A 25,682-nucleotide genomic window follows, 5' to 3' on the forward strand; every position below is an offset into this window, starting at 1 on the left:
AATCCCAACTCAATCCATTGTCACATATTAGCTGTGTCAGCTCAGAAGCCTGTACCTGAGCCTGTTTTCTGAAGAATCAGCAGCTGATTGTTCTTCTGATAGTCCTTTATAGAAGCTTTCTGGAACACAAACAAAGAAGGCCTGTTTGATAATGAGACTGGAAGGCTATGGTTCATTTATTGTGGTAACTAATAATAGAGCAAAATTCTCTACCGGAGTAGGGCATGTAAGAGAGAAATCTTGTGGACTTTTCTGTAAGTTTCCTGAAATATATTAATATATAGCATTTTATCTACAAGAACTTGGCATGGGGAAGATAGAGCATCTTTTCTGATTTGGTAAGTCTTGTAGACACTTTTAGTAGTGTTGAGCTAAATAATATCTGTAGTAAGAAGTATTCTGAAATTGTAATTTTTTCATTTTTATAAATTTAGGATCTGATCTTGGGAAGACAAATAGTGTTTGGTTATCTGTTTAATCTAGGTGACAAAATAGTTTAAGATAAATATAGATGATATTAATATAAATTATAAGGATCCTTAGCTCTCATAGGTAAGGAATCTTCACTCAAAAACTAATAAATGGGGTCGGTCGTGGTGGTACACGCCTCTAATTGCAGCTACTTGGGAAGCAGAGGTGGGAGTATCTTGATTCAAGACCAGCCTAGAAAAAAGCATGAGACTTTACCTGTTAAAAAGAAAAGAGAGCTAGGGATATGGCTCAAGTGGTAGAGTGCTTGCCTACATAGTGCAAGTCTCTGAGTTCAAATCTTAGCACTGCTAAAACAACACCAACAAAAAAATAGGAAGAATAAATGACAAAATCAACCCAAAGCAGAGAAAATTATGCTGGTGGATATGAAATATCAGCTCTCTGAGAAGATTACACAGAATATAAATAATAAATAAGTTTACTTCTTGTTAGAAGCTAAGATCAGTTTACCATTCTATTAAAGAGAAAGCCAATTTCAGGTTTTTCCACTAAGTAACAGTCGCTCAGGCTTTTTGAAAAATAATGAATAAGGCTGGGCAAGATGTCTCTCTCCACCCAGATGTGGAGATTGAGAGGATCATGGTTAGAAGCCATATGCACAAAAAAATTAATTAATGAGACCAAATAGTGTGTGCCTGAGGTACCAGTTATGCAGGAGGCCATGGGTAGTGTTGCCGCAAAGCCTGTCCCCTGGCCTCAATGTCAATTCACAGATAATGAGAGCAGAGTTTTGAGAGAGGGGAAATAAGGTTTATTCATCAAGGAAGATGACAGGGAGAGCGAATCACACAAAGCTCTGTTGTTTCACTTCTGAGAGAAAATGTATGCTTTTTAAAGGGGAGTTCATGGACTCAGCTTGAATATGTGACAAAACTCATGTCCTACAATAGGTGCTGGATGTGGTTCTCCCAGTTTACTGCTGCCACTTCTTTGAAGCTGTATGTCTTGGTTGACAAGTTTACTCTTCATTGGTCAGAGAGAAGTGGGCAAAGGCTGCCTGGCTTAATTGAAGAGTTAAGAGTGTTAACCTTGGTCTCTCCAGTATGAAGAGCAAGAGAGAGACAAAGGGGAAAAATAATGACAGTTTGAATAACAAGCATAGCAACCTGACCAGCCCTGAGTTCAGATTCCAGAACTGCAAAAAGGAAAATTAATGAATCAACTTACCAAAACTGATTGTATTTTAGCAGAATCCTCACACATTTTATTGCATAAAGAAATACAAGTTTAGGAGTAGAAAGAGTGGAATATAGTAGTTTTAGTGCTCTGAGGCAATCTACAGTACTGAAAATAATATGTACACATAAAACTTATTTAGATAATCATGTGATAATTACTAGATGGTGTTTGGGCTGGCACAACATAATATTTGAATTTAAAATTCTTTTGTGCAAGTGAATGCTGTTTTACAAATAATGTTTTGTAAGTATTAATATGGAACTAATGTGTACATTAAGTAAAAAGGAGAAATTAGAATCAGTATTACAACTTAAGGTGTTTTCCATCTATGTACTCAAGCCCTAACATAGTATGAGTCTGAAATAAGATAGACAGAAAGACTGGGAATACAGCCAGCCATAAGACTACTCAGATCTGATCAAGCTATGCCTTCCTCCTCTACTTACACCTCTTCTGTTCAGCTTTGTTTATTATCTCCAGGAGAAGTTTGCATTCCTCTATGCTTTCTCAAGACTTATAGCATTAACTCTCTGGAATTACTGGTTTTCTTATTCATCTCTTTTTAAAAATATATATATATATTTTTTGTTTATATATATTTGGTCCTCTCTTCCCCCCCTTCCCCCTCCCCTCTTCTCCATTCATCTCTCTTAATGGTCTTTGATAATAGTCACCAGTAAGCGTGGTCTCGCAGCCAAATTCAGCTCACTGTCTTTGTAAATAAAGTTTTATTAGAGCACAGCTAAACTTACTTGCTTGCATATAAAGTATGATTGCTTTTGTACTACAATAAAAAAGTTGAGTTGAGACAGATACCATATAGCCTGCAAAGTTTAAAACTATTTACTCTCTTATCCTTTACAGAATAGTCACAAGATAAAGACATAAATATGCTAACCCTTAATCTATGATTTTGTTTTTCTTCTTTCTAGAGATGGTCTTGTTCTGTAGCCCAGACTGGCTTTGAACTCTCAGCATAGCTGAGGCCTGCCTTGAACTCCATTGTCTTGCCTCAGCCTCTTTAGTGCCTGGATTCTAGGCATGGGTCATACACCCTGCTCTGAGTGCTTTCATTTCTTTTTTTCTTTACTGATTACTGTACATAATCTGGTACATTGTTGGGCTGAATGCATTTTTGTCAAATTAAAGAGTAAAAGATTGGGAAATGTATTCATGGAAGGACCTATGTGGGAAATAAGGCATGGTGATTTTTTTTTTTTTTTTGGCAGTACGGGGGTTTGAACTCAGGGTCTCCCATTTGCTATGCAGACTCTATCACTTGAGCCACTCTGCCAATAGGCATGGTGATTTCTAAGATGAGGTTATTTCTGGTGGTAGATGCCATAGCAGTAGGACTCATCTAAGCTTTTTCATCTTCTTTTTATACTTTTCCTGACCCCCTCCCTGGCTGAGTACAGATCTCTTTTATAAAGTAGGCATTTCATTATAGGTATTTGTGATTATATTTCTACCGCTGTATGAAATTTGAAGTCAGAAAGCAGTTTTATTTTTCTACTTCATATACCTTATGTGGATATGGAAAGGAACTTTTAAAATTATGTGTTTCTCAGTAAACATCTATAAAACTGAACTGAGGATTTTTCATAAGGAAAAATATTTTAAAATTAACTTTAGATACCTTTGTTCTTTAAAAAAAAATACCGAAGAGAAGGATAATAGGTAAAACTTGTTAGTTTTTATTCCATCTTCTGCCAGTCCGCTTCCCTGAGGTAAACCTGTTTACTAGTTGGTACCTATCCTTTGGTTTACTTCCCTGTTCCTTCTTTCCTTCTCCACTCCCCCGTCAAGCATACACTCACTAATATACAATTATATGGAGTTCAGGTCTGTGATACAAACATACACTTTTTAAAAAGTTTAATACTGTGCATACTATTACATAACTTTGTTCAATTAACCGCATATAAGCACTATACATACAACTGCATCATTCTTTTTGATGACCGTGTAATATTTCTAGTATAGTGCTATCACAATATAGTTAATCAATTCCCATTTAGGTAGTTTATGTTTTTTAGTCTGACCAATAGTGCTACAACAAATGTGCTTATACACATATTTTAGAATTCTGATACTAGGTCTGTGGAATAAATTTGAAATTGCAATTGCTGCTTTAAATGCTATATGAACTAAAATTTATACATATTTTGCCAAATGTCTACAATTAACCTTATTACATATGGGGCATGAGAGGACTTATTTCCCCAAATTCTGTTCTAGACTGTCTATTATTTCAATTCAAATTAAAATTATACATTCAGTTATTTTTAATTTGAAAAGAAGTTTGCATTTTGCATGTTTATTGGCATTTTTCTCTTTTGTCATTTGCCCTTCCAGTCTTCATCTACTTGTTATTTTGATTGCCAATATTTTTCCTAGTGATATGGAAGAACTTTTGCATATTAGAGAATTAGCGGTCCATTGGTTATGTTGCAGTATTTTCTCAACTACTAAACTTGATTATGTATTTTACCATTCAGAGATGTTTAAGTTTTATGTAGTCCGCTTTGTCTTTATCTTATGACTTTTGATTTTTGTGTGTCATGTTTTGAAAGTCCTGCCTTAATCAAAGATTATAAAAAATGAAGCTATATTTTATCATTTTATGACTTAATCTTTTTATGTTTAAAAATGCCATCTATTTGGAATTATTTAGGTGTTAGGAGTGAGATAGAAATGAAGTGTTTTACTTTCAAATGGTCATCTCCAAAAAGGGTGATAAAGGTGGGGAGAGGAATAAGTCAGAGATGTCTTCCAAATTTCTAACCTGATTCTTTTCTTCCTGTGATTTTATTTATATCGAATAAAATGCAGGAAAAAATTCAAAACAAAGAAGTCATCCATGCCATGCTGTTGCAAAATGCAGGTTATATTTTTCACTCTTCCAGTTTCTTTCTGTTCTTATTTCGACTTAAAATATTTTAGTAGTAACTGACATTTCAGATTTAGTGGGTGTTCTGCACATTGTATTTGTCAGTTGTATTTGTCATCTACTTAATGTTAGCATCTACAAAATAGAATTGTAGGGCTGGCAGAGTAGCTCAGTCAGTAGAGCGCTTGCTAAGCAAGCGTGAGGCCCTGAGTTCAAACTCCAGTAATGTCAAAAAAAAAAAGAAAAAGAAAAAGAGTTACAGCCTGAAATTTTTTAATCTGATTTTTCTCCTTAGATTTTGGATTGGTTTGTACAAATATGTTTGGCCTTGAAACACGTACATGATAGAAAAATTCTTCATCGAGACATAAAATCACAGGTATGTTCATTCTGTCACTGATAACTTAAAAGTAGACAAGACATGGAGATTGTATTGTCTTGGTCCACAGACTATTAGCCTAGCCTGGTATACATGGAATTGTCTGTCTTCTGCCTTCACCCTTCCCCTTCAGTCAAATCCTGGAAACCCTCTACATCTGTGCCCTGTGTTAGATCTCCTGCTTACTTTTCGTGTCCTCCTGTTTTGATTTACCTCCTCCCTGTGACAGAACAAATTTAAATATGGATGTGTAGAAGGTACCTCTTTTATGACTTTGCATGTCTGAAGATGGCCTTATTCCATTCCTTTTTTTAAATGATAATTTGGTTATAAGGTTCTGGGTAGAAAATTGTTTTCCTACAGAATTTTGAATTTCGAATTTTTAAGCTATTGCTCAATTAATCTTCTGGCATCTAATGTTGCTGTTCACGAATTTAAAGCCATTATGACTTCTTAGCCTTGTTTCTTTTGCCTGGAATATTTTCTTTATTCCCATTGTTCTGCCATTTCACAGTGTTGTGTGTTGGTGAGACTCAGTTTTTGTTCATCCTGCTGTGCATTTTTATATGAGCATGTGTGTTTTCTCTGGAAATGTTCTATAAAATACTTAACATTATGTTTTCAAATATTTGTTCTCTGTTACCACTTTCATGGTCTGGGTTTTCTTTTAGACATACTTAGAGCTTCTTAATCTAGCACTTCAAGTGTCTTCTTTGTTCTTTCATATTTTTCTTATCTTTCACTGTCATGTATTAGGTGAGTTCCTCAACTCTAATTGAATTCCTGCCCCCCAAGTAACTAAAATCCCTTTTTCTCTTTTTCTTTCTTTCTTTCTTCTTCTTCTTTTTTTTTTTTTTAATGGTGCCAGGGACCAAACCCAACACCTTGAGCATTCTAGGCAAGTACTCTGCCACTGAGCTGTACTTCCAGCCTCTAAATCCCTTTTAAATTTTCTGTAAACCAGTGCTTATCCATCTACTCACTTTTTTAATAATTGCAATGACTGTGTTTTTCTAAGAAAAATAATTTGTTTTCTAGTATATCTGTATTTCTCTTTTTTCTTTTTTTGTCAGGATTGGGGTTTGTACTCAGGGCATACCACTTGCCAAGCAGGTGCTCTCATGCTTCTTGCCTGGGCCAGCCTTAGACTATGATCCTTCTACCTATGCCTCTCATGTAACTGAGATTAAAGAAGTGAACCACCACTCCTGGCTTGTTTAATAAGATGGAGTCTCACTTTTTTTTTTTCTTTTCATGATGTTTGGGGGGTGAACTCAGGGCCTCTAGCTTGCTAGCTGAGCAAGTGCATTTTGTGACTGAGCCACACCCACGTCCCCAGCTCAGATCTTTGCATAGAGGTTTTAGAGCTGCTTGCTTCACTTGGGTCCTCTCACTCCCCAGAACGGAGATTACAGAGGGCCTTTAATTTTTCATATCAAGACCATTTGTCTGTCTTCTTCACTCCTTAGCCTTGTAGGTTCTTGTGTAGCCTAATAGCCTCAGGATGAATGGTGGAAGAAGGGGACCTTTGTGGGATCTTCCTAATCTATCTCTCCTAACTCCCGTCCTTTATCACTGACTCCCATTTCACTTCATCTTACTCCATCTCAGTCAGTCCCACTGTCATCTTGGCATTGAGCATGTGGTAAATGGTAGAAGTCTTATGACTGATACAGAGTTTAGTTCCCATTTACCACAGTATCCTGGCTTGCTATATTCCTAGCAGCACTGGAGCTCTGTATTTATGATCTTAAAGTCAGGTAACTTTAAGATTAACTTGTTATATTTAGGCTAGTTAGGATTATAGGCAGGCTTTTTCTGTGGGGGAGGGGTAGGCATAGGTAGTTGCAGATTGATCTTTCTAAAATTTTAATTGAGATGTATTTTAAGTGTACACTTTAATGCTTTTTAGCATATTCACTGTTGTGAAATTGTTACCAGTCTATAATTCCAGAACAGTTATTCCTTCAAAGAGAAACTGTCTATACCTAGTAGCACACACACTCATTCTCCTCCTAGACCCTGGCAGCCACTAATTTAACTTTCTAGCTCTCTGTATTTGTATTCTAGACATTTCATTTAAATGGAGCTCATATAATATGTTCTTTTGCCTATTTTAAACTTTGATTATTTGTCTTTTTGTTGATGAGTTGTAAGAGTTTTTTTTTCTGGATACAAGTCTCTTTTCAAATATGTGATAGGTAAATATTTTCTCCCATTCTTTGGTTGTCTGTCCATTTTCTTTTGTTGGTAATGGGGTTTAATCTCAGGGCCTCATGCTTACGAGGCAGGCACTCTACCACTTGAGCCACTCTGCCAGTCCTGTTTTGTGTTGGAGTTTTTTGTGGTTTTTTTTTTTTTTTTTTTTTTCTGAGATAGGGTCTCAAAAACTATTTGCTGGCTTTGATCCTCTATCCTCCTGGTCTCTGCTTCCTGAGTAGCTAGGATTGCCAGTGTGAGCCACCAGTGTCTGACCTGCTCTTTTCTTGATGGTGTCTTAGAGGCACAAAAGTTTTTAGTTTTGATGAGTTCAGTTTATTTTGTTTGCTTGTGCTCTTGATGTCATATCTAAGAGACTGTTGCTTACCTAAGATTATAAAAATTTGCTTCCATGTTTTCCTCTGGAAACATAGTATTAGTTCTTAAATTCATAGTATTAGTTCTTAATTCATAGTATTAGTTCTTAAATTCAAATTTAGAATCCATTTTGAGTTAATTTTTGTACATGGTATGAGATAGAAGACATTTATTCTTTTGCATGTGGAAATCCAGTTATTCCAGCATTATTTTTTTGTTTGTTTTTGAAGTACTGAGTTTTGAACTCAAGGCCTCGTACTTGCTAGTCAGGTGCTCTAAAACTTGAGCCATGCTTCCAGCCAGCAATATTTGTAATGGGAAAAATATTGTTGAATCATACAGTGAACCAAACTGGCTATTTCTGGAATTTTCTTCTATCTTTTACAGAACATATTTCTAACCAAAGATGGGACAGTACAACTTGGAGATTTTGGAATTGCTAGAGTTCTTAATAGGTAACATACCAATTTTAAAGTTTGTTTTCATATGTATCAATCCATTATGATATATATGTCATAATTTACATATCTTAAGCTTCTCTGATAATTTTGTTGTTTCTGTTCTAGTACTGTAGAGTTGGCTCGAACTTGCATAGGGACCCCATACTACTTGTCACCTGAAATCTGTGAAAACAAACCTTATAATAATAAAAGGTATTTAAAATGATATTCATTATATGATATAGTTCTTTCAGATTTAATGTTAGCAAATTAATATTTTTCATGGTAATTAAAACAATATATTCCTTTTGTAGTATTTTTAAAGATCACAGTATTTTGCAAATAATTGAATAAAGCAGTATAAATTTTGCAAAATAACTAGAACATATATGAAAACATTTTATATCACTCTTTTAAATTTTAAATTTCTTTAATGAAATGCTTAGGCAATCATTATCGTTCTCATCTGGGACAGCTGCCTTTGTCATTTAGTGATGGTTAAAATTTTAAGTTTTTTTTTTTTTTCTCATTTTTCTTTTATTATTCATATGTGCATACAAGGCTTGGTTCATTTCTCCCCCCTGCTCCCACCCCCTCCCTTACCACCCACTCCGCCCCCTCCCTCTCCCCCCACCAATACCCAGCAGAAACTATTTTGCCCTTATTTCTAATTTTGTTGTAGAGAGAGAATAAGCAATAATAGGAAGGAACAAGGGTTTTTGCTGGTTGAGATAAGGATAGCTATACAGGGCATTGACTCACATTGATTTCCTGTGCGTGGGTGTTACCTTCTAGGTTAATTCTTTTTGATCTAACCTTTTCTCTAGTACCTGTTCCCCTTTTCCTATTGGCCTCAGTTGCTTTAAGGTATCTGCTTTAGTTTCTCTGCATTAAGGGCAACAAATGCTAGCTAGTTTTTTAGGTGTCTTACCTATCCTCACCCCTCCCTTGTGTGCTCTCGCTTTTATCATGTGCTCATAGTCCAATCCCCTTGTTGTGTTTGCCCTTGATCTAATGTCCACATATGAGGGACAACATACGATTTTTGGTTTTTTGAGCCAGGCTAACCTCACTCAGAATGATGTTCTCCAATTCCATCCATTTACCAGCGAATGATAACATTTCGTTCTTCTTCATGGCTGCATAAAATTCCATTGTGTATAGATACCACATTTTCTTAATCCATTCGTCAGTGCTGGGGCATCTTGGCTGTTTCCATAACTTGGCTATTGTGAATAGTGCTGCAATAAACATGAATGTGCAGGTGCCTCTGGAGTAACAGTCTTTTGGGTATATCCCCAAGAGTGGTATTGCTGGATCAAATGGTAGATCGATGTCCAGCTTTTTAAGTAGCCTCCAAATAAAATTTTAAGTTTTAAAGAAAGTGTTATATGAGCATATATTCCAACACATTTCCATGCTCCTTATGTTTGCTTTAAGTGAAAAAATGTAAAGTACATTCTGATGCTCAGAAGAAATTTCTCATTTTTGTCTTCTCTAGTGACATTTGGGCTCTGGGGTGTGTCCTTTATGAGATGTGTACACTTAAACATGCAGTAAGTAGAAGATGCTTTTTACTTGTGTCATCTTTCAGATGACCCTCATGGACTAGGAATTTTCTCTAAGTTCATTTTTAATTTTCTGTGTCTGAAGTACAAATCTAAGTTGATTTATCCGTAATATATTTACTGTATATTTCATACTTTTTTCTGAAAAATTATTTTAGATGTAAGAACCAAATTTTACACTCTTCTTAACATGGTTTCATTTACTATGGATTTGATGTTTTAACTTACAGTTTTACATTGGTTTCATTTTAGCATGTTCTTTCAAAACACCCAAATTAAGTTGGGTGTGGTGGTACATACCTGTAATCCCAAGTACTCAGGAGGCTGAGGTAGGAGGATCTCAAATTCAAGGCCATGTCAAGACTTTGTCTCAAAAAGAAAATTATTGAGTTTGTAATTGAGCAAAGTTCTTTAACTTTCAATGTACTCATCAAGGAATTTTTTTAAATTAAAAAAAACCCCTTAATTTAGAGTATTTATAGTTTGTACCTTTTTCTTTATTCTTCCTTTCTTTCTTTTTTCTTTTTTTAAGACAGGGTCTGAGCTAGGTAGCCCATTGACTTGGAACTCTCTGTGTAGCCTGGGCAGTTCTTCTAACTAGTAATGACTAAATATACTACTTGTTGTTTCCCTCTGTGTTTTATCATAGGTTAACTTGTCAAAGTGACTTTTGTTTTTTCTTCCCAAAACTTTATATTGTATAAGGTATTTCATGTCTATTTTTGTTTTTAATAGCTTTATACATTTGTACTGTTTTGCCTTAGACTTTCTTTTTCTTTTTTTTTTTTTGTGGTGCTGAGATTTGAACTCAGGGCTTCTTGCTTGCTAAGCAGGCCCTCTACCACTTGAGCTACTCCACCAGTCTTCTTTTTCCTTTTTAAGGAAAAAAGCAGAGACTGCTGATATATCTAGTTATCAGGTATATTTGTATTTAAAGGAATTGGTCAGTTTTTTTGTAAGGCCTTTTAGGTTTAAACCATGTTTGAGTAAGTCTTTCACTGATCTTGCCATTATTGCCTGTGAATTTTGGAATTGGTTACTGTTTTGTCTGTAGCCCAGCCTGGCCTCAAATTCCGGATTCTCCTTCCTTAGCCTCCTGAGTGCTGGGATTACAGGCATAATGCCTGACCTTAGAATTGGTTACTATTAAGTGGACACATGAAACTAAATAATTCACCAACCTTTATTTATAAGGGTTTATGGGCTGATCGGTAAAGGAAAGTTCACTGGAGTAAAAGAGTAAGAGTCATATCTTTTATGCATTTAGGGTTCCTTTTCAGTGCACAGATATTTCTATAAGATTGAGTTTTTTCTAAATTTTTATAAACTGCATGATGTGTTTAAAATGTTCTAGGAAAGAGTAACATTTAGTAGAACTCTTGTAATTGATACACAGGAGTATAGTTTGCTTTGTTTTCTTTATGTGTATATTAAGAATTTATCATCATTATATAACTGTCCTGCTATTTTAGCAGATACAGCAAAGCTTAATTTTGCCCTCTTTCATGAAATCTTTAGCTTTTAAACTACCCCACCTTTATATTCTTTTTACATGACAGTTTATATTGTGCTTACTCCTAAAACATACATTCTCACTGCTGTGACTTGTATTCCAGTGTTTACCACATTGTTGACTCCAGAGCTTTGGGGAGCATCACACTCACAAAAGTAATAATAGTGAGCACTACCCAAGAGTAAAGTAGTTAGTAATTTTCTTTATTATGTTTTGCCCAAATGCTTTTAGTTCTATAGTTAATTTCTTATTCATTATAATAGAGGGACAGAAAGCCATGTCTTAAATGCAGACCACTAGGTTGTTTTTTTTTCCCCCACTTTGTGGTTCTTTGGCCCTAATTTTGCTGCATCTAAGGCAATAATCTTAACTATCTTGATTTATTATTATTGTTTATAAAATCTTTAATTAATACCTATATCTCATCTCCCCGCATGTTGAATAAGTAAAAATTACTCTTATAGTAAATTACAACACTTTATTTTTTAAGGACTAATGTTTTGTTTAAAATACATTTGTAGATAACCAAGGAAAGTTTGCTGTAGAGAGCATGTGCTAATTACACATTTGGAAGAGGGTTGTACTTCTATGTTAATAGGAAAAGAACTATTTTTTTTTTTGCTGATATTCTCAGATTCAATTTCTGTGTGTTTAATTTATTTTCTGGATTTTAGTTTGAAGCTGGCAATATGAAAAACCTGGTACTGAAGATAATATCTGGATCTTTTCCACCTGTGTCTTTGCATTATTCTTATGATCTCCGCAGTTTGGTCTCTCAGTTATTCAAAAGAAATCCTAGGGATAGACCATCAGTGAACTCCATATTGGAGAAAGGTTTTATAGCTAAACGCATTGAAAAGTTTCTCTCGCCTCAGGTATGTTTTATAATGTTATCATTAAAATTAAACAATAGCTTGTAGTGCTTCATTAAGACATGCCCTCCATTTTTGGGTCAAGCACATCAGAACCTTGGAGATATGATCTTTTCAAACTGTGTTGTTGTCACTTTACTTTCTATCTCACATAATTGTTCCCTTTTGCTTTTCCTCTGTCCCTTGTATTTCTACCTGTAAAACTACTTTCTGTGCTTTACTTTCCTCACTCTAAACTTTGGAATTATAAATGTATCTATATTATGAGATAGTTATGAGAATTAAAAGTGCTAATGCAGCTGAACACAGTGGCTCATGCCTGTAATTCCAGCTATTTGGGAGGCAGATATTAGGAAGATCCTGGTTCAAGGACAACTCAGGCAAAAAGGTAGCAACACTCCATCTCAACAAACAAGCTGAGTGTGATGGCACACACCTGTGATTCTAGCTGGACAGGAGGCATAAGTAAGATGATTTCTGTCCAAGACTGGCTCAAGTGGTAATGCACCTGCCTAGTGAGGATGAAGCCCTGAGTTCAAACCCCATTACCACAAAAAAAGTGGTAATGCACATAAAGTGCTTAATGTCTAACGTATGAGTGTTCAAAATATTCAATATATATTAAACACTAAAATTAGTTCATAATGTAACTGTATTAAATGATTATAACTCTATTTGACAGAAAATGATTGGAAACCTTATTCTGTGGGTATTTATATGTATGTGTGCTAGCTTGTTTTTTCTTTTTTGTGTGTGCTGGGGTTAGAGCTTTGGGCTTCTCACTTGCTCAGCAGATGCTTTACCACTCATGCCCCCGTCCTCATTGACTCGTGATGTTTCCTCTAGTACTCAGATACAGGTGTGTGGCACTTGTTGAGACAAATTTTAATTTGGTAGGTTTTATAAAACAATCTGTGTCAAATCAACTAGCATCAGTTATTTAGTGGTCACCTAAAGTTAGGGTTGTTTCACTTTTCATGTTTAGTGTGATCTTTTAAATTTAACCACCATTCAACTCTTCTGCAGGGCTGGAGGTATGGCTCAAGTAGTAAGGTGCTTGTCTGGCAAGTACAAGACCCTGAGTTCAAATCCCAGTCCATCAAAAAAAAAAAAAACCAAGCAAACAACTCTTCTGCAAATAAGATACCTATCGAAATCATAATTGTATTACTTATATATCCTTTTGGCTTAATGGAACATTCATGTAAACAAGTACTCTTCGGAAAACAGAGATGTGGATTTAACTTTTAATACTAAAAGAATGCATTAGTAAGCAAGAAAGCCAATTAAAATTTGGAGGTTAAAGGTTACTTGTATAGAACATAATGACAATCTCTTAAATGTGGGTGTTTTACAAGACTTCTTTGTTAAAAATAACATTTGCAAGGACAGTTTTATGATGTAGAGTACTTTTGTTTTTTGGCAGCTACTAGAGTGAAAACAGTGGCTTCATTTAATCTTGCTCAAGTTTCTTTCCCTCCTCCTCCTCACATACAGGCAGCTAGGGCATAGACTCAAGGCTGAAGCACTGGAATTCAGCTAGCTAGCAATGAAAGGGAAAATACTGAAGCCTGAAATATGTAAAACTTATATGTAAAAGGGTAGTTATGTTTATTAACAGATGGAATATTTCAACCCTCCTTACTGCTATTTAAGCCCCACTTAGATTTCATTCTTCATGAAAACTTGCATCTTTTTATATATAGTAGATTTATTTTCTACTATATATTACTTGTTCAATATTCAGGTGAAAAGGTTTGTGATACATTTTTTAAGGCCATAACTTCAAAACAATTTATGAGCTCTATTTTAATATATGAACTATTGTTTCTAGTATCACCATAATGCTGTGTGTATTTTTCTTTTTCTTTTCTGTTTGTTTGTTTTCCCTCCCTCCTTTTGTCCTCCCTCCCTTCCTTCTTATATCGGTCTTGACAAAGTCTTTCTATGTAGCCCAGGTGGCCTCAAACAGGACAGTTTTAAAATTTTATTTGTTTATTTATTTTGACAGTACTGGGGTTTAAACCTCAGGGTCTTGCACTTGCTAGGCAATACTCTATTACTTGAACCTTACCTCCAGCCCACCAATATTTATTGTTGATACTTGTCAATGCTGTCAACCAAGATTGATAGGGTGTAGTTCTTTGTCTTGTACACCCTAACAACTTTTTCCTGGATGTGGCTTGAAAAAGCATGGATAAGCTCTGACTCATTAGGAATATCGGTACTGTGCACTAGAACACCCTGTGATGTTGGAAATGTTTCAAATCTGCGCTGTCCAATATTGTACCCTCTAGCCACATGCGATTACTGAACACTTGAAGTGTGGCTGATGTTCATGGGAAGCTGAGATTTAAATTATTGTTATTTTAAATCTTAATTCAAAATACCTACATATGGGTAGTGGCACAGCTGAGGGATTCCAGGAACTTGGAATTTACACACCTCTTCACTCAACTCACATAAGCATTCATGCTGGAGGAAAAAAAGAAAAAAGAAATTACTCAATTTTTTTGGCAAACTGGAGACTGTAAAATACCCATTTTCTTCCAAGAAAAAGAAAAGGGATGAAGAGGTCTGATAGAAATGAACCAGTGTAGGCTGCAATACTCATGTGCATGGAAGCAACGCTAGGAATCTTTCTGTATAGCTATCTTTATCTCAAACTAGCAAAAACAATACGTCTTTCTTATTTCCTCTTATGTTTTCTGGTCAACAAACTTGGAGCACAAGAGGGTGGAAAAGGCCTGGAAGGGTGGGGAGGGGAGGCAAGTGGCACAATGTATACACATGGAAGTAAATGTAAAAACGATAAAAGGAGAAAAAAAAAAAAAAAAACAAAAAACCCAGACCCTTCTGGCACCATTTGGAGGAGTACTAATTCTAGGTGGCTAGAATTTTTTACCCTGCATGACCAACCCCAGATTGGCTCAAATAAATTCTTTATTCTCATTAAAAAAAAAGAAAGGAAAGAAAAGGCAGAGGATGAATCTGTTTAGAAGAGAGAGCACGTTCACATCTTGATAAAAATTGCCTTTGAACCAGACTTTCACTTAGGTTTATCCTCTACTGCAGTGGTCCTCAAAACTCAGCACACATCGTCATCATCTGGAAGGCTTTACTAGGTTCAGCCACCACCATCTTTGTTTCAGTAACTCTGAGGTGGCAGATTTGCTTATTAAAGGCCAGGTGATACGGACACTGCTGTAGGGGATCCTTAACAGGAAAGATAGCCATCTCAGGTCCTGGTTTTTTGCTTATTAGGGCATCTAATCTACTGTATTATAGGAGTATTTCTTTCTACCAGGCCTCCCTTCTCCTGAACAAAGACAATTCACTTGCTTTTCCCTTCTCTACCCAGTAAAAAAAAAAAAAGGCAGGTTAAATTGAATTAAATCTTTGTTGCCATCAGTGTTCAGCTCTGAAAAAAATGGACTAAGAAGAGAAAATTACTTGCAGGAAATGTAAAGGATTTTTACTTCTCAAAATATGTATAACATGAATAATATGAATAAGTAATAGAGTGTTTATGATAGTGTTAAAAAGAGACTAAATTATGTAAGAATATTTATCCAATAACATGTTTACAATTATGTGTTAACTCATTGGAGATGCTATGATGAGTCAGCATAAAGTTAAAAGAACTTAAAGGTTTTTCTGAGTTTCTTTGGATAATGAAGTTCTGAAGTAATTGAGGAGTATGGGTACACATAGAGCATGGAGATTATTCCAGATATGTAGTTTTGTTAAATTGTTGAAATATGGAGCAAGCAAGCAGTATTTGGAGCCTAGGTTGTGCATCAGTTTAATTTCTAAAGAAAGCCTATCTGGAAAAGTAATAAAAATAAATTGGTAAAATTTGCACAGCTTACTTGGCAACATATTTATGACTGAAAAAGGAAAAGAATCATTGTGATTAATAGGTTTTTTATTTTAGAAATTTAATATCTTTTCTAATTTTGTATTTTCTTTCTCTTTCAATCTAAGCTTATTGCAGAAGAATTTTGTCTAAAAACATTTTCAAAGTTTGGAGCACAGCCTACACCAGGTAAATGAAATTTAATACAAGGCATTTCATCTGTTTGCAGTGCTTAAGTCTAAATATACTAGAAACATAGATAAAATATATTGAAATGGTTGTAGGCTAAACTTAATCTAAAGGAAATACACCTCAAATTGCTTTTTATATATGGCCCTATACTGAATTTTTTTGATAAATTAATAACACAATTTCTGTTTCTTGTCTGTCTTATTTAAATGAAATTTGGCTTAAATTTTATGTTTTTATCAAATGCTTAGTTAATATTTTAAGAATATTGCTATAGAATGCCCAGTTTACGTATAAATCTTTGTGTATTTTTCTTGAGAAATACTTCATATTCTAAAATTTTTTAAAGTAAATTGTGAGGTCAGGCATTTTATTAAGGATAGGTTTTATTTTATTTGCCTACTGGCATTAGAATATTTGTAGGATTTTGGATGTGTTTATGTATTATACACACATTTATGTGAGAGGGAAATAATTTTTTTTCCTGCATAAAATGAATGGATTTCTAAAATCACTAGAAGTTACATATTTTTAGACATAATGTTCCGTTTTGAGTTTGGATAAATTAACAAAAATATAACCTTACCATAAAAATTAGCCTGTATAAATAGGATTGTGTTCCCAGGAAAGCCAATTGCATTTAGCCCTTTTTTTTTTTTTTTTGCAGTGCTAGGTATTGAACTTAGGGTCTCACACATGCCAGGCCAACTGCCACTGAGCTCTATTCCTAGCCCCATTTAGCCCTTTGAAGGTCTCTTTGGATCATTCTTACATTGTGCAGAGACTCTTGGTCCCCAACAAATCAACTCAGTCTAAATAAAATTCAAAAGCTACTGAGATATAGCAGCAGAGTCAGCATGATCTCTCTGGCAGGCAAGGTTCTTAAGAAATCAATCTTAAAAGCCAGAAATACTCAATGTTAGCTGACACATTCTTTTCACATCGATAAGCCTATGTAAGAATTAGAATGAGAGGAGTTATTCATTTGAATGAAATGTTCAGTAGTATGGGACTACAACAGGAGGGGTACTGCTTATATTTTGTGAACTCTAGCCCTTTACTTTAAAGCTTCATGCTAGGGGTACTCTTGACACTGAGCCTAAGAAGTGCTCAAAAATAAGAAATTCTCCCTTTTCTTTGAAATATGCATGGGGACTATTCATATATGTCCCTTAAGAGTCTTCATTTTTATGCTTTTGTGCCTCCAGCCCCTTTTCTGGCATATACAGTATTTCTTCTGTGGTTTTAATACAGTTAACCAAGTCACAATATTGTGACCTCATACAACTATGTTCTAAGTTTGATCATATGATTGAATTACCTCATTTGATCGAGGCTGATTTTCTCATACTTCCTAGTTTCTTACCTTTCCTTTCCCATGTCTCCCCATCACAATGCAGATGCAGGCACAAGTCCTGGCTGAGGTGAATATAGGGTGTTTACTTTACCTCCTCTTTCTATAGAGTTGGTATGAGAGCACAGCCTGTGGTAAGCACCAGGGGCCCCAGTCCTAAAACTTTTCAAAAAACAAAAATTATCCCAATTTTAACACAGTGTTATATTTGATGACATGCACATAATAAATAAATTTGAATATAATAATAAATTTGAATGGGATGTTATACACAAAGTCTTCTTTTCATTCATACTATTTTATGAACATTTTCTAGTAGTTAAATTTTCTTTGAAGAGCTGAATTTTACTGTGAACTACCAGTAATTTTTTTTTCTCCATTGCTTTTTTAAAAAGGAAGCTTACTTTTTAGAAAATCAATTAATTTAGCACAGCTGGGTGCCAGTGGCTCATTCCTATAATACTAGCTACTCAGGAAGCTGAGATCAGGAGATCAAGTTTGAAGCTGGGGCAAATAGTTCAAGAGAGCTATCTTGGAAAAAACCCTTCACAAAAAAGGGGAAGGTAGAGTGGCTCAAGGTGTAGGCCCTGAGTTCAAGAGTACTGTTTAAAGAAAAAATTTAGCACATGATAAAATCCTGAGCTAAAGAGTGAGGTGGAAGAAGAAGAAAGCAAGCTCTTCCTACTCAGAGTGAGAGGTACCTTTGCAGATGTAGGAAGCAGGAAAGGAGAGAGGATTTGGGTAGAGATGTGAATAAATAGAATTTCCGTATAATTTCTTTATACGGACTAAATACATGGACTAAATACATGATACTACCTGAGTGCTGGTGACTCGTGCCTGTAATCCTAACTACTTGGGAGGTTAAATCAGGAGGATTGAGTTTTGAGGTCAGCCCAGACAAATAGTTTGTGAGACCCCCATCTCCAAAATGTAAGAACAAAATGGGCTGAACGTGTGGGACAAGCAGTAGAGTGCCTACTCTGCAAGGGTGAAATCCTGAGTTCAAATCCTAGTTAGTCCCACCAAAACAAAATACAAAAAACATAATGCTTTAGGGTTAATCCTTAAACATGAATTTTTATGTTTCTCTGATTGTTTCTTTTTTTTTCCCTTTGTTTTTTGATTGTTTCTTTAACATCACTTCATGATGATACTTACCTGGTAGGGGGAGATGCCATGATCACGAAGGTGGTTTTCCCAGAGCAAGGCTTATCCATTGCATTACGGATATGCTGACCCCTACAATTTCCCCAAATGTGGGAAACTTGACCATGTAATTTGTGGTAGTGGGGGATTGCATTTGCACTCTCCCCTGACAAAAAAATAAAATAAAATCAATTCATGAATAATACTGGTCTTGCTATAGATCACCCTTCAGAAAGTTTGGCTAATTTATATTTCTATCAGCAGTGCATAAAGGTAGCCAAAATGTGAAAACTTGGATGGTGAATGTTTTAAGGTGTGAATAGGTGTAAACAGCATTGAAACTATACATGAAGGAAAAAAATTGCTGATAGTGATGGATTAATATTTAACAATTGCTGCTGAATTTCATTTTGATTTTTGAAGGTAATTTCTAAAAAATGGATTAAAAATTATTTTAACAACTTTATTGATACAGAATTCACATGCCATACAATTTGTACCATTCAGTTTACCAATGGGCTTCATACAATTTACTCATTTACCCATATAATTCAGTGGTTTTTATAATGTATTCACAGTTGCATGAAACCACATCCCACCATTGATTTTAGGGAGGTTCTTTTTCATTATTTTGCTCAAGATTTTTACATGAGAAATTTCAACATCTCAGAGGAGTTTGGCTCTTCTTCACTTCTTTCAAAAACATAGCTTTAAGCCAGGTGCTGGTGGCTCATGCCTGTAATCCTGGCTACTCAGGATGCAGAATTCAGAATGATTGAGGTTTGAAGCCAGCCGCAGGCAATAGTTCATGAGACCCTATCTTGAAAAACCCATCACAAAAAAAGGGCTTGTGGAGTGGTTTAAGCTGTTAAGAGTGCCTACCTAGCAAGAGTGAGGCCCTGAATTCATACCCCAGTGCTGCCAAAAAACAAACAAACAAAAAATATAGCTTCAAATAGTTGAGGCCTTGATATATGCTAAGTAATGAATAAGCTATTTGGTGAAAAGTTTCAAATGCTATTAATAGTTACAAAAACAAAAAAGTGCAATCTTGAAGAACTTTGAAATTAAAATTTTAGTATAAGGAACTATTAGAAAAAAATTCTTTGTATCTTTTTATGTAGCTAAAAGACCAGCTTCAGGACAAAGCTTGGTTTCTGTTATGCCAGCTCAGAAAATCACAAAGCCTGCTGCGAAATATGGAGTACCTTTAGCATATAAGAAACATGGAGATAAAAAATTACTTGAAAACAAACCACTCCAAAAACATAAACAGGTATGATCATGTTACAAATTGTGACAAATGTCAAATTCAACTTAACCTTATTTTATTGCAGCTCAATAGAGTTATCTTGATATTCAGAGAATTTTTTTTTCATTTTTCTTTTATTATTCATATGTGCATACAAGGCTTGGTTCATTTCTCCCCCCTGCCCCCACCCCCTCCCTTAGAATTTTTTAAATTAAGTTATTAGGGAACATTGTTATCTGCTTCTTCATCAGTCTTCTAAAACTAAGGAGCCTTATAGAAGTCAAACAGTAACACTAAGTAGATATATTAAGTAAATAATTGGTGTAATAAAAAGTGACATATGTGAAATAACTTGAACAACTTAAGTAGAACCATTTGATTTTGTGCATGAAAGACAAATACTTGTGATATACTGGTAACACTCTGAGAGAATTTTGTATTTGATAATTCACAAATAAATCAAAATCATAGAGCTGGAAAGAATGTGATCACCTTGTCTACTCTCCTATTTCAGGTAAAAAATAAGGCCTGTAGCATTTAAGTGCCATGCCCAACGACACAGTGCTAGTTGCAGGGAATTTGACACTTTTTTCATGTCAGTATTTGCATACTTTGATATATGGGACCTTTTTGTTTTGGACAACATATGCATGGATATACATATATGTACATACATATTTAGACACATATGTAAATATACTGCAATAAGATAAACTTTATAATAGGGATGATCAATTATTTTGGTGAAATCTATCATAAAATAGTTCAAAATAATTAGGGTCAATCATTCTTCAAATAAGTTATACAAAGTAAGCATAGAATCAGAAGACAAACTACTCAATAATCTGTACAGGGAAAATTTAACATGAATAATGTTAACTAGTTTTTAGGGGAATATAAAGGATATATTATAGTTATCTACAGGAAGTAACTGTTATTCCTAGTACTGTGACAGAGTTCCTAGAAAAAGAACAAAATTTTGAAGCGCCCCCAATCCTATTGTTAAGGCTGAGCTTCAGACCTTCTTGGTGAGGCTATGACAGTAGCCTGTTTGATGATGGAATTCACTGAGGTTCCACAGTCTGAAGCTGGCAAATACGAATTAATGAAAACCACCCTGGAACTAATGAAAACCTCTGGTCAGTTGCCTGAGGTATTAGTAAAATGTACTGGAAGCCACCTGGGGAGCCAGCAAACTTACGGGGAAGCCTACTGGGCACAGCTGGCATTTGCTTGGTGCTGCTGAGCTTCTTGGGAAGCCAGCTGGAGTGCCAGCAGAACTCTGGGAAGCTGTTCTTAGAGGAGAGGTACTACCAAAATTCACAGGAAAGCTGACAGGGGTACTGGCAGAACCTCGTACAAGCTGCCTGCTGGTGCCACATGCTGCAGTAACAAGGAGAAAGGAAGCTCTTTCCCTGTGCAATGTCCATCTTACATCATCAGCTGACAAAGCCTAACAAGCAAAGATGAAGTAAGTTTATGTCCAGCTCTAGTAACACAAATGGAACAGTGAAGAAGGGCAATGTAACTGGCACACTAGCTTTGTATTTTGCTTACTTGTTTAAATGGAGAGGTTTCCTTAAAATTATCATGATATAAAGATATAAAAAAACTCAGCATATTATTTCCATAGTGAAATGCCACCTATGCACACATATACATACAGTACAAACTCTAAGAAATCAGAATAAACTATTGCCACAGTTCCTTGCTAAAATCATCTCCTCTTCCAAATATAAGGAAAAAGTCTTGAATTGTAAGGAAAATGACAGCGTTGCCTGCTAACAAAAGGTCACAGGCTTTACATTGGATCACAGCCACTTGAACAAGAATAACAGAAAATCCCAAAGCAGAAACAGCAATCCCAGTCATGAAGAAATATGCCAGCTCATGACAGGCACTGATGGCAGCTTTGGCAATGAGATGGGGGATGGGAGAGAGGATGTGGAAAACCAGGGCGAACAGGGCCAGTAGACGCCATAATCCTCCAAGGCACATCCCAGCATAAGAAAAGTCCAGTGGCCCCACTGAAGGACAATGCCATAAGATCTTTAACACCTGCCACAAGAGTTAGGGCAGCAGCTGCTTCCAGCTTCTGGCCCCTTCCCAGGCCAGGTCCCTGCTTGCTTATTTATTTATTTTTGCTTATTGCATTTATTCAGCCTACCTGGACCAATACTATCATACCCTTTATTTCTCTGTAGTTACCACAAGAAACCTAGGACTACAGGCTTTCCCCTCATCTCTTAGTCTCTAAAATTCTGTAAGACTCAGGTCATATCCTAATCATTCCCCCACCCCAACCTTTCTGATAGTTGGCTCTCATAGCACATTATCAGCAAAACTCCTTGTATGCTAGGCTAGATAAAGATTATCTTCACCTCTTTTGCTCTAGAATTTGGCTTGTCCCTGAACACTTTGTTCTGCTGTGACTCTCTTCCTTGGTGGCTGTTTTCTCTCTAAACCATCAATACTGCTGGATCTAGAGGTAGGATGAAGGAGATGTTTTCCTTCTTAATACCAGACTTTCCCAGCTCCATAACTCTCTCCTACCCCCAGCTTTGATGCTTTTGCTATCAGACTGTGTCACCTGCTACCACTCCTGTAAGAGTCATCTGCAGGCCCTCGTTTTTTAAAAGTTTAACAACTTGACTCACTGTTATCCTTCCCAATATTGACATAATTCTAAGTGATTTCAGTATCCAGAACTCTGATACTTACAATAGACATGGCTTTTATTTTCTTATTCATTTTCATTCAGTTATCTTGTCTCTTGCCTTATCTTAGAACTTTCACGTATGGTCATGTCATTAAGTTTGTCATTATAAATAACAGCAACTTTTCCAAAGTCTCATTTGTAAGCACCCATTCTCTGACATTACTTCCTATTTCTAGCTCATTCCTATAGGAATCTGCCTCCAAAACTTCATTACATTTTAATTCATTAATCTGTACTAGTTTTTTCATTGTCTCTCTCATTGTTTTTGTTTTCCTAATGTGGCTTAAATTCTATAGGCCCTTATTATAATGTTTCCAAAAACTCAACTCTTATTCCTCTATTCTCTTATTGTAACTCACCTGGGAAAAATTTAGTGAATTCTAGCTTTTTACCTTCTTTGTGGAGTGTGACTGAAGGAAACATGACTATTCTGGCTATTGTACCTATAAATTTATAACCAACAGTGTCCAGTTAGTACCTCTGGCCACCTTGTGATAGTTTCTCAGTCCATTGACTTCCCACTTTCCTAGGTGGTTTACTTCTTACTTTCTTGCTCTTCACAAGGACTAATGCTTTCTTCCTACTTCATTTGGAAAACAGAAGGAATTAGAAGAAAATCTTCCCACATTGTATCACTTCTGTCAGTCAGTCATATCTGTTTGTGGATATTCTGCTTTTTTTCCTATTGCTTTGCATACTTTCTATTCCTGTTGAGAGTCAACTCTTAACATTTGTGTACTATGTGTTTTTCTTTCTCTCTGTTTTTTTTTTTTTTTGCTTGCTAAACAACTTTGTGTTCTCTCCTGTGTCATATTTTTCCCTTCCCTAGTGAATCATGTTAGCAAACAAGTTTTCTGTAGCTTGCCATTTTTGTTTTAAAAACCTGTGTGTATCTGCTTTCAGCTACTTCCCTATGTATATCTGTGTGCCCTTTTACAGCAAACTCGCCCAAAGTATTGTCTAGATTGTATCTGGTTCTCGTCTTATTTTCTATTGAATCCACTATATTCAAGGCTTTTTTTGTCATGGCTGCTATGAAAGAGCTCTTGAAAGAACACCAGTAGCTTTCATATTATTAAATCCAGTGATGTGTTTTCTTCTTTCTTGACCTCAGCTTTGACTCGTTTGGTTCCCTCCTCCTTTAAACATTTCCTTGACTCACGTCCAAAGTATTACATTACATTCTTGTGACTTTCCTCCTGTCTCATTGACTGCTTCTTAGCTTCCTTCATGAGTTCCTTATTTCCTAGACCTTTATTTATTTATTTATTTTTGGCTCAACCAATGGAATTTTATTTTCACACAGTTCTTCAGGCTGCAAGTCCAAGATCAAGGTGTTGACAGGGTTGGTTCCTTCCTTTTTTTTTTTAAGTGGCACTGGGGTTTTAACTTGGGGCCTCACATTTGCTAGGCAGGTGCTCTACCACTTGAGCCACTCTGCCAGCCCTTTTTTGTGATGGTTTTTTTTTTAATTTTTATTGTTTTATTATTCATACGTGCATACAATGCTTGGGTCATTTCTCCCCCCTGCCCCCACCCCCTCCCTTACACCCACTCCACCCCCTCTATCTCCCCCCCCAACCCCCTCGATACCCGGCAGAAACTATTTTGCCCTTATCTCTAATTATGTTGAAGAGAGAGTATAAGCAATAATAGGAAGGAGCAAGGGTTTTTGCTAGTTAAGGATAGCTATACAGGGAGTTGACTCACATTCATTTCCTGTGCATGTGTGTTACCTTCTAGGTTAATTCTTTTTGATCTAACCTTTTCTCTAGTTCCTGGTGCCCTTCTCCTATTGGCCTCAGTTGCTTTTAAAGTATCTGCTTTAGTTTCTTTGCGTTGAGGGCAATAAATGCTAGCTAATTTTTTAGGTGTCTTACCGATCCTCACCCCTCCCTTGTGTGCTCTCGCTTTTATCATGTGCTCAAAGTCCAATGCCCTTACTGTGTTTGCCCTTGATCTAATGTCCGCATATGAGGGAGAACATACGAGTTTTGGTCTTCTGTTTCCCAGACCTTTAAATGCTTCAGTAAAGGACCTAGTCCTTGCATATCTTCCTTCTTATTACTCATACTAGCTTTCTAATTGACAACATCTGCAAGTTGACTCACAAATTTCTTCAGCTTATACTCCTTTCTTGAACTTCAGACTATATTAAACATCTCCAGTTGGAGTCCTAATAGGCATGTCAAAATTACCATATCTAAGTCCATCCCAAATCGTTCTTCCTTATTTCAGTAAATGACAACTGTACATTTGTTCTTGTCAAAAGCTTTGGAGTCATCATTGACTACTCTTTGAGCACATCCTGTCAACTCTGCCTTCAGAATATATTCACAGTCTGACTACCTCACATTAGTCATAACCATGCTCATTTTTCACATTAGTAGTTATACAATCTCCTGACTAGTTACACTGCTTTCAAGTCTACCCTCTTGAGTCTGTTGTGAACAAGCAACCTTCATGTTTCTTATACAGCGCAGGTTAGATTGTTGTACTCTCCTGCTTGAAACTTTCCAGTGATTTTCATCTCACTAGAAATAAAAGCCAGAGTTGTTATGGCCTATAAAGCCCTCTGACAGCCTCATTACATCTCCAAACTTTAGTTTCTGCTTCTTCATTGCTAGTTTCAGGCCAGTCATTTTCTAAACCTTGGGCTTTCAAACGTGGTAAGAAAACTTACCTGCAAAAATGTGTTTGTGCTTGCTGTTGTCTTTCAGGTGTGTGATCACCCTATATCAGATAACAGACATCCTTCTACTCACTTTCCCCCCATCTCTGATCTGCCTCACTTTGCTTGTTTTTCTCCACAGCATTATCACTATTTAGTATTTATTTATTTATTGCCATTGCCCTTTATTGTAGTGTGTAAGTCCCATGATGGCGAAAATTTTTTTATTTTTCTCTGGCTAATTGTTTCTGAAAACTATTTTCTGGCAAATAGTAGGCATTTCCACACTGAGTGAGTGAGTGAATGAACGAGTAGTAACTTAGACATCAGGTTACCCTGAAACATTAATTCTTCACAAAGAAGAACAACCAAAACTTTTAGTGAAACTCAGTTTTGAAAAATCATTTTGTTACCATTTTTAGAAAATTGTTAAGTGTTAGAAAGTAAAACCTAAAGAGCAAATGATAATAGCAAACTTTCTTGAGCACAGTAAAACATATCTTTGTAACGTCAACAGTAAGGAAAAAAGTTTCAGTCAATATTTTCTTCAATTAAGACAAGTAATTTGTGAAGATC

General features: G+C 35.8%; 1 protein-coding gene, 2 non-coding genes and 1 pseudogene across 19 annotated transcripts in view; 2 read left to right on the plus strand and 2 right to left on the minus strand.

The window, feature by feature from the left end:
• Nek1 (NIMA related kinase 1) overlaps window positions 1-25,682 on the plus strand; it is a 239,241-nt gene that overhangs the window by 12,120 nt on the left and 201,439 nt on the right. For 15 of the 17 annotated variants that reach the window (XR_012441543.1, XR_012441544.1, XM_074054990.1 and 12 more), the window contains exons 6-12: window positions 4,860-4,943; window positions 7,908-7,975; window positions 8,087-8,173; window positions 9,462-9,516; window positions 11,716-11,916; window positions 15,901-15,961; window positions 19,589-19,740. Coding sequence is in view for 14 of the 17 variants with exons in the window: in XM_074054990.1 (XP_073911091.1) it covers window positions 4,860-4,943; window positions 7,908-7,975; window positions 8,087-8,173; window positions 9,462-9,516; window positions 11,716-11,916; window positions 15,901-15,961; window positions 19,589-19,740 (708 nt within the window). In the remaining 3 variants the exon portion in view is untranslated. Of the gene's footprint in view, window positions 1-4,859; window positions 4,944-7,907; window positions 7,976-8,086; window positions 8,174-9,461; window positions 9,517-11,715; window positions 11,917-15,900; window positions 15,962-19,588; window positions 19,741-25,682 lie in introns of those variants that run through there. The other 2 variants (XM_074055000.1, XM_074055001.1) reach the window with 2 other exon arrangements.
• Window positions 17,338-17,466, minus strand: LOC141417118 (small nucleolar RNA SNORA51). The gene has a single exon (XR_012441736.1). It is a non-coding gene; the product is annotated as a small nucleolar RNA SNORA51 (small nucleolar RNA).
• LOC141416958 (U1 spliceosomal RNA) lies at window positions 18,469-18,631 on the plus strand. The gene has a single exon (XR_012441606.1). It is a non-coding gene; the product is annotated as a U1 spliceosomal RNA (small nuclear RNA).
• Window positions 21,371-24,507, minus strand: LOC109686885 (leptin receptor gene-related protein-like; annotated as a pseudogene).

This window comes from Castor canadensis, chromosome 14, assembly GCF_047511655.1.
Source record: "Castor canadensis chromosome 14, mCasCan1.hap1v2, whole genome shotgun sequence".
NCBI classification, from domain to species: Eukaryota; Metazoa; Chordata; class Mammalia; order Rodentia; family Castoridae; genus Castor; species Castor canadensis.